Source organism: Rhopalosiphum maidis, chromosome 2 (genome assembly GCF_003676215.2).
Source record: "Rhopalosiphum maidis isolate BTI-1 chromosome 2, ASM367621v3, whole genome shotgun sequence".
NCBI classification, from domain to species: Eukaryota; Metazoa; Arthropoda; class Insecta; order Hemiptera; family Aphididae; genus Rhopalosiphum; species Rhopalosiphum maidis.
The window spans coordinates 1,079,585-1,092,396 of record NC_040878.1 but is presented as its reverse complement, the minus strand read 5'-3'; the positions used below and the strand labels follow the sequence as shown (position 1 = coordinate 1,092,396).

General features: G+C 22.3%; 1 protein-coding gene across 4 annotated transcripts in view; it reads left to right on the top strand.

Annotated features, from left to right (window-relative positions):
• Nucleotides 1–12,812, top strand: part of LOC113552234 (G-protein coupled receptor GRL101-like) — a 66,051-nt gene that overhangs the window by 26,880 nt on the left and 26,359 nt on the right. For 3 of the 4 annotated variants that reach the window (XM_026954993.1, XM_026954991.1, XM_026954994.1), the window contains exons 4-6: nucleotides 7,635–7,739; nucleotides 11,406–11,522; nucleotides 11,606–11,728. In XM_026954993.1, coding sequence (XP_026810794.1) covers nucleotides 7,635–7,739; nucleotides 11,406–11,522; nucleotides 11,606–11,728 — 345 coding nt within the window. Of the gene's footprint in view, nucleotides 1–1,829; nucleotides 1,893–7,634; nucleotides 7,740–11,405; nucleotides 11,523–11,605; nucleotides 11,729–12,812 lie in introns of those variants that run through there. The other variant, XM_026954995.1, reaches the window with a different exon arrangement.

Sequence of the window (12,812 nt, the reverse complement as noted above, 5' to 3'; positions counted from 1 at the left end):
TACATTTAATGGTTCACTAAAATTTAATGAAGTAAGGCTACTAAATCATATTTAAGAGACCTATTAGTTTACTATTGGTTTATTAAATGTTCAATGATTGTTTCTGCAACCCGGCATTAATATTATAATCTAAATTGATTAATCAGACGAAAGATTTTGTTGTTAATTATTCCATTATACCTTTTTTCTGCAATTGAACTTTATCTTTCAGGATATGTTTAATTGCTTGATTTTTAATACCACATAAGGAATAATTTTTCTTTTTTCATTTAGATAGGTATTAGCCAATAAGTATTTAGATCTTCTATATACTGCGATTAAGTTGTGATATCATTTCAATACTTAAACTATAAATTTATTAGTAGTACAAATCGGACTTACTAATATAAACTATTAATAACTAATATTAAATATATTTTTAGCTGATTTTGCACAGCGTTGCCTATGACATTATGAATATGGATTTATGACTTTTTAAACTTCGTTAAATGTAAATTGTATAGATTTTCAACACAGTAATTTAGGCGTTTAAAAGTATATATTATATTCATTATCCAATCATAATAATTATTTTATTTTCTGCAATCAATGGAAATTCTATACAAACAAAAGGTATTCGTTTTTCACGAGTCAACAAATCCCTGTCTAAGCCTCTTTTTAAAATGCAAATTTTAAAAAATTGGCTATTGAGAGGCATATTCTCAGATATTACTTACTTATATACCAAATTTGAAAACCATTAGTGAGATAGACTAAACTGTGGATCACTTAAACACGCACATACAAACATTGCCCATTATAATATAAAGATTAATTATCTAAAAATAGAGTTGGAAATTATTAAATAAATGTGAGAGTAAACAGTTTAACAGTAACACATTAAAACGCTAAAATAACAAAATAGTTTTTGTCTTTAAAAATATTTGTTTTTTTTAATTTTTTTATCGAGTTTATAAAAATTATTATAGTATAATATATATTATTATTATTTTATATTTTATTTTATTGTTTTTTAAAATAGCGAATATTGAAAATATATAAGCAATATGTCAGTTAAAAAATAATCATTATATTTTATGTAGGTTAGGTATAGCGTTACGACCTAGCGTCGTATAGGGCATAACGTGATTAGAATTTCATTTTATAAAAGTAATAGTAGAGAATACATAATATATTGATAAAATTTCTATTATTTTTAAAACAAGGAATTCCAATTATTTTGTGTATATATTTTTTAATATACATCTTAACTGATTAATGTTCTTTGCAATAAAATATATATAGAATAATTATATATTTTTTTAAATGTATTTATTAAAATTTTTAAATTAGTTAAGAAAACTCAATGTGTAATGTGTTTTCTTTCATTTATTCGTAACGAAATTGTAATAGTTTAACTAAATATTTAATCACAACAATATTCACATTTCTATAAAACTTATCTCTACCTGTTCTTTTAAACAAATTACTGTCGAAATTTGTTTGTTTTTATTAAAAAATAATATTAGTTATATATAAGTGACATAAGAATTAAATTGTATTTTTTTTTCAAATTTAATTTTTAAAGTGCTTTAATGTATGATATTATAAGTTAAATAATATATACATTTATAAATTTATTATATCTAATCTTTTAATACGTAATAAAAGAGGTATTTTAATACCATAAAGAAATTTCAACTATAGACAATAAAATAAAATATCTTTTGTTCATTTTTTTTCTGATAAATATAAAATAGTAAAATTAAATTTTATTAAATATTAGCGATTTCGCGTTATGAGGAACGAGGTAACTGTTCGCGGTTAGCAAGAGTAGTCAGCCACTCCCACTACCGTGGACGGTTACCTCGTTGCTCATAACGTGAAATCGCCAATAGCTTAGACCCTGTAAGGTATGTCACATATGTCTGTTTTATATTAAATTGAATTATTAAAGTTTAATAGGTATATAATAAATTATTATAAACTTTAAAAAAGTTATTTTTTTAAGTTGTGTGAATAATTTATTTTAAAATTATATTTACGGTTTAAGGTGATACGTTTTATAACGATTTATGCGTATTTAATATTATTTGTTCAGATTTTACAGTGTTTTTGTTTTGTTGTTAAATATATTATGTGTATTAAAAAAAGCTCATGGTTTGTTTTATTCAAGTTTAGAAATTGCAAAAAAATCTTTTACTATTTCATCATACTTATTTTAGAAGAATCGATAAGTTTCAATAGGTAACTGACATCGGCTGTTTAATACTGGTAATAAATTGCGTTTCAATTCATCATTATATTTTGTAATCTGTGTGAAAATAAAACTATAATTTGATAAATAATTAAGAGAAAATATATCAATTCATCACTGTAAGATTATTTTCTGTATTATTGCGAAATGATTCATTATATGTTATTATTACATTTAAATAATGTTGTTGTTTTACATTTTAATCTAAGTAATTATTCAAAACAATATTTTTATCGATTACAATTTCGAAATATATCTTGGTAGGTAAGTATTTATAAAAAACCAAATTAGTGTATTTATTTGCACACTATCTATAATTTAAAAACACTATATAGATATATATATATATATATAGGGAATATTATTCATTGTTATATTTCCAATAATAGGTCGGATTAGGTTAAAATAATTTTCAATTATACAAAAATAATATTTATTTTAGCTAGTGAATATAGTGTCCGGTCAAAATGTAATGTTTAAAATAAATGTGATAGTATAAGTATTATGTTGTAGCTTGTAGCCTGTAGGGTTATACATAATGGACACTTTGTATGAGGTTTTTGATATTAGCTATCAGTAGGGATATGCATTTAATGTTATAAAGTTCTTATTTAATAAGAATAATACAGTATATCCTATACACTATATTCAGTATGTTCACTGTTCAGTAATCAGTATATTATGTATTATATACAAATTACTTATTTTAAGGACCTTGAAATACTAATGAATTGTGTATATAAATATAGTAGTTAGTTTAAGAATAGTAATTCACATAGTATTATATTTAATTAAAAGGATTTATCAATGAATATATCTAAAAATAAATAAATAACATGTATGTAGTAAGTACTATAAATTGTGTTTGTATTGTAGTATTATGCTTGAAAAAATATGCTTATAGTTCAGTTGAGTAGGCTACTGCTTTGGATGTGTTATATTTGTGTTGTGATATTAAACTTAAAAGTAGGTTTCAATCATTGCATTTTTAAAACTATTCTAAGTGGAATTTAAATTTTTTCTTTTCGTCAAAACGAGTTGGTAGTTTTTTCTCACGCATAGAAAACTAGTGGTTATATTGAAAATCGAAAAACGATCCCATTTAAGTACCATTTGGGTTAAATTTACAATTGATTGATAGGGCTTCTTGAAATTTTTGGAGCACTTCTTTTTTCTAAAATGTAAAGTGTCTGCAGATAAATATGGAAAAAATATATTACTGTATAATAAATACGATATTTGTTTTGTTCAGATTTTAAAAGTTGTAACTTAAATTGGATTTGTATTTTATTCACTACATATTAGTTCTTAAGGACATTTTTAATTTTTTTAATGGATTTGTTTAAGAATTGTAAATGAAAAATTATAATTTAATGTTCCAGATAATTACATTTAAATTAATATAAATGTAGCTGGAATGAATTGAATGTAAAGCTGTTATCGCAGTATTTTATAATTTTATATTTAAACGGATAAAAAGCAGCTTTTATATTTTTCTTTCTTTTACATTTTTTCTGCTCTGGTTCTTATTAATATGTTAGTATGGAAATATCTAAAAAATCTTATTGTAAATAAAAATGTATACACCTGAATAACAATATTATAATTTTAAACTTAATTTTTTTCTACGATTCCTTTGTAATAAACATTTTACATCAAACAATTATTATTCTTTGTACATAATTTAAATAATACGAAATAGAGAATATGGTCAGAGTCAGGAATAATTATTGGTAAAAATTAGTATGAGATATAGATAATTGATACAGTTAATAAAAACAAATAAATTGAAAAATTGAAAGCCGTGAAAAGAGTTGAGACGTCAATCCAGATTGCAATTCGTTTTTGCAAAAAAATAAAAATAGTTTTTGTATTGTAAGATAAAAAAAAGTTTATTTATAATTTGTTGACATAAAATGTTTCTAGTAGCAAACATTATTTAATTGGATAAAAGTATTCCGGTATATTTTTTTTTTAAATGGGAAAAATTAAAAAGAATAGTGGAAAATCGGGAATATTTAAAAAATTACATAACATTAGTTATTCACCAAATCAATTTTGTTTTTTTATTGTTATTAAACTAAAATATTGAATATAACTACAGTTTAAAATTAATGTCAAAAATTAAAATTTTTTTTATTAGAATTTGGGTAATAGTAATTCTCAATTACACTTACTTATAGTACCTTATAAGTACCTGAATGCTGTAATCCTTTATAAGTAACAGTATATGCTATAATATAATTTATAGCTTTAATCTTTTACATTATTTACTTTTTATTTAGTTATGTATAAATTATAATCATGAGCATCATGAGTCACACGAGTGTTACTTTTGCTGTACCTTCTATAATAATAATAGGCGCTTTAATAAATGTATTATACTAATCATTACCATAAATAATTTAAAATACCATTTATTAATATTATGCAGTCCACATTTAGTTATATTTCCTAATATATTTTTATTACACGATGATAGCTATAGGATTGTTAGGTTAAAATTTTTTTTTAAAGTTTTTTTAACTATTAATCACGTTTTATTTAATAAAGTATTTATATGGACATTAATTATTCACAAAATGTACGATTGGTAAATATATTATATCTAGATTAGAACAATTTTATTTTTCATTATTTATAATTTTATTTTATACTAGATGATTTTGCGTGGTGTTGTCCGGGACAGATTAAATGATGCCAGTTGATTTATCCTGTTTTAAACTACTTAAAATGTAAACTACACTAATTTTGGTATAGTCAATTCATTAAGGGTGATTTCGACCAATTATAAAATATATTTTATTTTAGTGGCTATCCATTGTGTAATGATGGGTGATGAATATTAAAAATTAATTTATATTGATACTCCGATATTTAGAGGTTAGATTAGATCGTTAGAAGCTTAATAATAGGTATAATTTCTGTATCTTTAATATAATCATAGTAACCATATAATAGTAGTAATTATAAGTTATTTTTTTGTGGATGTGTAGATTAGATTTATTTATTGCTTTGGAGTCAAAACATAATTTTAATATTATATTCAAATTTAAGTATTATATCATTAAAATTTCTAAATATTGACTAATTTTGGATTTAACTTATACCCCATTCCGATAATTTAAAAAGTTTATTGTTTGTGAACTGACGGCAAATACTTCGAATTTCTTTATAATTTTTAAATTTTAGTGAATCAAATTTTATTATTTGTACAATAATATTTTGTTTAATTTTTATTTGGAAACTATTTGGTACTAGAACTGTCATACATATTTGTATGTACCTTATCTATTGAATTAAAATCAAATTATGTTGGAATTTTTTTGTTTTCTTAGTTATTTCCTTAAGTGTATAAAAATTACCAATCACAATACAACTATTGTTGAAATCTAAGCAATGTATCAGGTTTTAACTTTTATTTGAATTCATTTCTGATTGATTTTGTTAACTTTTGATATCACAATTTGTCGTTTTTAAATACCAGATTCAATAAATGTTTAAAATATTATACTTTAAAGCTCTTATAATATTAAATACTTCGTATAAAAGTACCTAAAAGTATAGAATAACGTCTATATATACTTTATATTTAAGCTCTACTAAAAACTATTTTTTGAATTCGATATCATTGTTTTAAAATGTATAATAATAATACAATATTAGTTTGTTTGTTTTACCAAGGTGAGCGAAGCGTGTCATAACCATAATCATACTTTTATACTTTTTATTTGTGTGAGATCCTTTTTCTTATAATTTTTATTGTAGACGCTTTCTTTGTAATATTAATTTTTAAAAAGAAATTTAAATTTTAAATCTTTATGATTTTTTTTTTTTGGTTTTATTTAAAGAAAAAAATAACTTAAATACAATTATTGTAAACCATACATGATGTATTTTTTTATGAAATTATTGAAAGATATTTTTTAATAATGAGGGAATGGAATAAATAAATAAATAAATAATGGTTATAAGTTACAATACTATTAGTATAATATAATATATTAGTATTTTATTAAATATCTGAAATGCAACTATGCAAGTTGTTTTACAGAGAATACTATATGTAAAATGTCGATACTCTGTTAAAAAAAGAGAGGTTATCAATTATTAATGATTTTATGGTTTTTCTCTCCTAATAACCGGCTATCAGAATATTTTAGTAAGTCTTAAAAGTTGAAGCACTTAGTACGCGTGCTTATAGCAATGACATACTGTTTTTAATTATATGGTGTTAATCAATATAAGTTTTTAAGTACTACATTTAAGATAAAGTGTAAAATCATGACATTTTAGTTTCGTAAAAGTTAACGAAGTTTACAAGATAAACTTTCTAACTGTTGATCTATCTTTATACAAAATGATTTTTTATAAAGATACTTAAGTACACAACCAATTAATTATTTTATTTTTTATGTACTATACTTAAACAATTATGATGAATAATAATAAAAATATTTATTTTACAACAACAACAACAAAAACAACAATACATAAATAGTATCATAAAAATAGATAAGTTGCAAGTTCGACCAATAAGCAAAGAATGCTTGTGGCGGTTAAGCTGAGTTCTTAAAAATGAGATTATAAGAAAAACAAAACTGAAAAAATAATAAAATACTACAATGTTAAATACAATATTAAGACTTAAATATAAAATAAGTATAAATTAAAAATAAGTAAAAATATTGATAATATGATATTTGTATTTGTTAAAACTATCAAAATTATTTAATTTTATATTATATTTTCGAAGTAAAGAAATTCCTTTAATTACCTATAGGACTAAGCGTCCCGAAATTAGATTCATTAAACGGTACAATTAAATTACATTATTTTTAATTCTTGTATTATAATAACAAGAAGGCTGAAATTTACTAATATTCATTTTATACTAATAAAATAAAACCGGTAGTTCATAAGTTTGAGTAAAAGTAGAAACTTTAAATTCAGAACAAATAAAGTTAAAAGAATATAATTAAGGTTTATTAAGAATAATTTTAATTATAAAATGTAGAGTTTTAGATAGAACATCGATGTGGGAGGAGTATGTTATATTAACTTTGGAATGATTGATTAAGTAATACATATTTTCAAACAATGTTGCAAATATAATGCTATTTATGTAAATATTATCTTAAAAATTTAAATTAGCAATAACCCACGTTTATTATTTATAAATATAGACTGTCAATTATAATTCTGAATATATATTATATGTTTTAGTATAAATTTTGCTTTTGGTACTAAAAAAAATTATAGGTACCTAATATATTAATGTAGGCAATAATAAATAAATTAAATAAATAAATCGTATGAAAAAATTAAAAACAAGATCATTTTCATGTTTAGGTATGTGTTTTTGTTTTAAATTATTACGTAAATTCATTGTTTGCAGGTTGTCTACAAAACGAGTTCCGATGTATGAACAAATGTATTGAACTAGTGAAACGATGTGATAAAATTGCTGATTGTGACGAGGGAGAAGACGAAATCGATTGTAGTGAGTTAATTTTTATTTAATGTTTATTAAATGTGTGTATACATTTAGTGATGGACGGAAAATTTTCTGTAAATAGTTGTAAAAATATTTCAAGGTTTATTTTAAGTAAATCTAGTTAATTATATATTTTTTTAATAATTGCTTGTAAAGTTCTAAAAATAAACTGTATTAATAATAATTATTATTATTGTGATATGATTAATTAATTCACTGAGCAAAATAATACTATATACTCGTAGAATCTTATTTTGAATAAAAAAATGTTTTTCAAATAAATTAATCCTATTATTGAAATATCTTGTACCAATCTATTTTAAACTAGTTTAGTTTAATTATATGGAATTTTATACCACATTAAATTTAGTGTAAATTTAAAAACTTACAAGAACTTATCCAATCAAATTCGATTTATATAAAATAATTAAAATATGGTCAATTCATGAAAAAGTATTTGTGCGTCGTTATTTGTGTTCTTGTGAATTTGAAAGTCTTACCAGCTTTCATATAAGTTACATTAGAATTGCATGAATTTTTGTACTTAAAAAAATAACTACCAATGTTATATAAGCTGAGTATCAAGATAATACTATAAAATGTATTGTAGATGCCTCTATTTTATACCCGTTTCAAATATATATAGAGTATAGACAATAGACATACAATCTGTAGTTAATTTTATTTTTAAATTTTTATTTTTTTTAAAGATATTGTTATTAAATTATTTATTATTTGAAGTTGATGCACATATTTGGTCATAGATTCTTGTTGAAGATAAGGATTTGTTGTCATTTATATGATTTGTTTGATTTTATTTATTAATGATATTTATGGTCTAATTGACTGTTATTACCATGTTATTGGGTTAATTGGTTGTTTTTAGATTTAAAAAAAATGTTCTTTCAAAAGTTGTTTTTATAGCTTTAATTCATATTTTGTCATTTTATATATGCTTGTTATAATCTTACATATATATTATACAATACTAGGTTAGGTATCAAATTAAAATCGAAAAATGATAGATATATATTTAAGCTTCATGAATATTATTCGTAAATATAAAATAATAAAAACAATGCATTTTTTCAATTGCAATAAGTACATTTTAATATAATTTTACAACATAGTGAAATATATACTGTGTGAACATTTTGTATCATTATCTCTTTCAAATAAGTTAAAAGTATTTTTAAACTTGAAACTTATTCACTGAATAAGTTGTGACAAATGTTGTAATTTTTTTTTATCAAATTACTGAAAATTAAAAAAAAAATAACCTATATATGTAAAACCGTTAGAGACTTTTAAAGAATTTTTACTAACCCAAATAAATGTTTAACGTAATTATCAAAAAATATGTTTCTCTTCTGCGAAACAATTTGTGAAAAAAATTTTAATAAAATAAGGCGTGTTAACCTTTTATATTTTTATTATCATAATTTTCGTATGGTATAACGATAAAATGAAAAATATTTTAAAAATTGAATTAATTTTAATAATTTTGTAAGATGGTTTAATTCAGTATTTCAGTAATCTATCCCGTAGTATACTCATCACAAATCTAGAATTATTTTTCAGATAAAAAAGTTCGAAAAATCAATCAAGCATAATATGTGTCTCTTGTTTATCCATGTATACTATGTATCATTATTTTAATTATAATTATTACGATGTTAAAGTTGGTCTACCGAATTACCCCGTTAATCTCCAAGACAGTGACTTGCACAGTGCTATGAATACTAATATTATTTATGATTATGTTGTTGAAGTATTTATGTACATAATATAAAAATATAAAACAGATTGTTCAGGTTTAATTTACCTTAACTCATTAAAACTGTAATACAGGTGAATTTGTGCAATAACTGCAAAAAATAAAAATAATAAACCTAAACTAAGTAGAAATTTACAAAATATTGCTGTTGATAACACATAAGAAGATATAATAGCTATATAGTAGATTTTTAGTAGTTATTAGATGTGTCAGCTATTGTTATAGCTACAAACAGTTCAAATTTTCATAAAAGTTGCTAGTAACTTGTCACAAAATGTTTGAAAGTCTGCGTAAAAATAAAAAGCTATAAAAAGAATATTGCGTAATACTTAAAAGTTGTAATTATTATAAGAACCATAGAAACCTTAAAGTTTGTTTGATCTAATTATTGTTTATAGTTATAATTTATATAAAATCGAACTTTTTAATTGCATAATATATTGGACCTAGTTTTGATGAAAATTTATTTAATATATTTACGTGTTTTGTTTGATTAGTAGTCGTAGTTTAAGTTAGGTTGTGCTATTATAGAGAATTACTGCGATGAATTGAATTGGTTTTAGGATATACATTTATTCTTAAATTCTCAAGGTTTTTATACTTTTACGTTATTATAGAGTGAAATAAAGTGGTGTTACATTAGATATTACACGATTAAATCTACCAATAAAACACATGTAATTCATGTGGAGTGGATAATACTGTTAAGCATATTTTAATAGAATGCTAAAAATATGAAGACACGAGAAATAAACACCATATATCATAAATTCACGGTATATAAGAAAGACATTCGATTCGGTAATAAATTATAAAAATATTTGGCCCGAGAAAACTATTTGACTGGTTCTCAAATTTGTTTCATTCTGTATATATTTAGTGGTTGTTTTAAAGTGTAATACATGCTTACTCTGAAGTTGTATAGAACATATAAATAAAATAACTATGATAATAACTGAAATGACTAATATTTTTCATTTAATAAAAACAGAATATGATATTAAAATAAAATAAAATAAAAATACCTACTTAATTGTTTTTAAAAATTTTTTTATTTAATAAATCACTTTTATTTTGGAAAATGTCTTTGACGTAAATATTATTTGATATTTTTCTCTACAGCCATTATCAGAAATGCTTCTCTTATTCAGTGGCCAATCAGGGGGGGGTGAGGAGGATAGATTCCACCCCATTATTTTTTTCTTTAATATTTATAACAATCAAATTTATGTATATAGTACTATAATGTTACCGTATTAAATTTTGTTTTAATATTTATGCCACATCCCTCCCTACCATGACTCAAATCATTTGACCGCCACTGCTCTTATTTGTATGAAAAGTTCGCTATACACTACCAGAGGCGGCGGTGGCGGCGGGAAAAGTCCCGATACCCCGGTGGCATTGTAAGCCACGAGTAGCATTACAAATGAACACATCAAATATAAATATTATTAACTTAATTAATATTAACTAAATTAATCTAAATCATAACAAAACTTACTCATATTATTACTTTAAACTTATGAAGTTTACAAACTATACTATCTCCATAAATCATTTATATTTTACTGAAGCTTTCCTTAAGTTTACGTAAACGATATTGGTGTTGCATCTGCAATGATTGACATTCAAATATAACATCCAAATATCTATAAGTTTCCATTGACAAAATAGAAAAATTAATAATAATTTAATTTATTTAATGTATGATCAAATTTATTAAAAATAAAATTAATATTCAAATGAAAATGTAATATAGAATTAGATACTGTACATATTTTTAATTTAAATGATGGATTAATTAGGTTTTGGTAAAAATTAAAAATGTACTAATAAATTTAACTATAAAAATGTATATAATTTAAATAAATATTATTTTTATTTATTTATAGAAACACACGTTTGTCCAACTACACACTTTAAGTGCGCAAATTATTTTTGTATACCCACTGATAAAACATGTGATTTCAAAGACGATTGTGGTGATGGATCGGATGAACTTCAATGTAGTGAGTTTTAAATAAAATTTATTAGTTCTTCAAAAATTGTATTGTTTTTTAAAGAATTAATATTATGATAATATTTTGTTTAGAGCACAGAGAATGCTGGCATGGGGAATTTAAGTGTAAAAATTCGGAATGTATTCGTCCTGGATATTTATGCGATGGTGAAGTTAATTGTGTAGATGGTTCTGATGAAGAAAACTGTGAAACAAGTAAGTTGAAAATTATGAATTAAAAAAATTATGGTTTGTACTATAGATAATTGTATTAGATTAAAATATTTTGTCATTTTATTATCGTATGTTTGATATGAAATCAGTAATAAAGAGTTTATAAAGAGATAGTAATTAACGAATAGTATCATGTACATGCTTATTACTTATTAATAATATAATTTGAAGTATTATGCGAGTTAAACTAACAAATTATTTTTATTATTGTGTCTATTGTCACAATTATTTTTAACTTTGAAAATAGTTACCGGTAGTAAGTAACTAGTTAATACTTGGGAAGAAGGGATTAAATAAAAACAATCTTACCACATTTTACTGAATAATCGGAGAAAACGAAAAATTGGAATATTTCAATTTAATTTTTAACAAAATTGATTTTGTTATTATGTGTACTAAATCAAAAACAATTACCCGAAATACTTTAAATTTCCAAAAAATTAAACTGTAATGTATGAAATGCTATAATTTTTTTTTTTTAATCATTAACTATTTTCAAACATTAGATTTTTCACTTTTTTTTATATAAATATTGATATAAGTTATGTTTGGTCAGAAAGCTTTCAACAAAGCTCCTGTAAGTTGTACTTAGTCTCTAAGTTTTAGAGCAACTTAAAAAAATATATATAAAAAATAGGTACAATTTTTTTTATAGATATTTGAAGTTCAAATTTTTACATAATTTGATATATGAATAAAAAAAAATAATCTTAGTTATTTTATTTTAATTCATAAAATATTATTATTTATTAGACGTTGCATTTTCAAAATGTATATTATTATTAACTAGGTGGATATAAACAATGGTGTTTAAAAAATATTAGTGTAACTTATACTACCTATAAATTACTGATTAAATAAATATGAAACACAAAATATCTTTAGTAATTTTTTCTGTGGTATCTGCTCAGAAACATTTTTTGTATAAAATTATATATTATTGAATTTAAATTTTATACATTCAATATTTCCACTCATTCTTTCCAATTACATTTTTTATGAAAATGTTTTCTAATATACAGTATACACTACACTTATTTAATGTTCTTGATGTTTTTTCTATTAT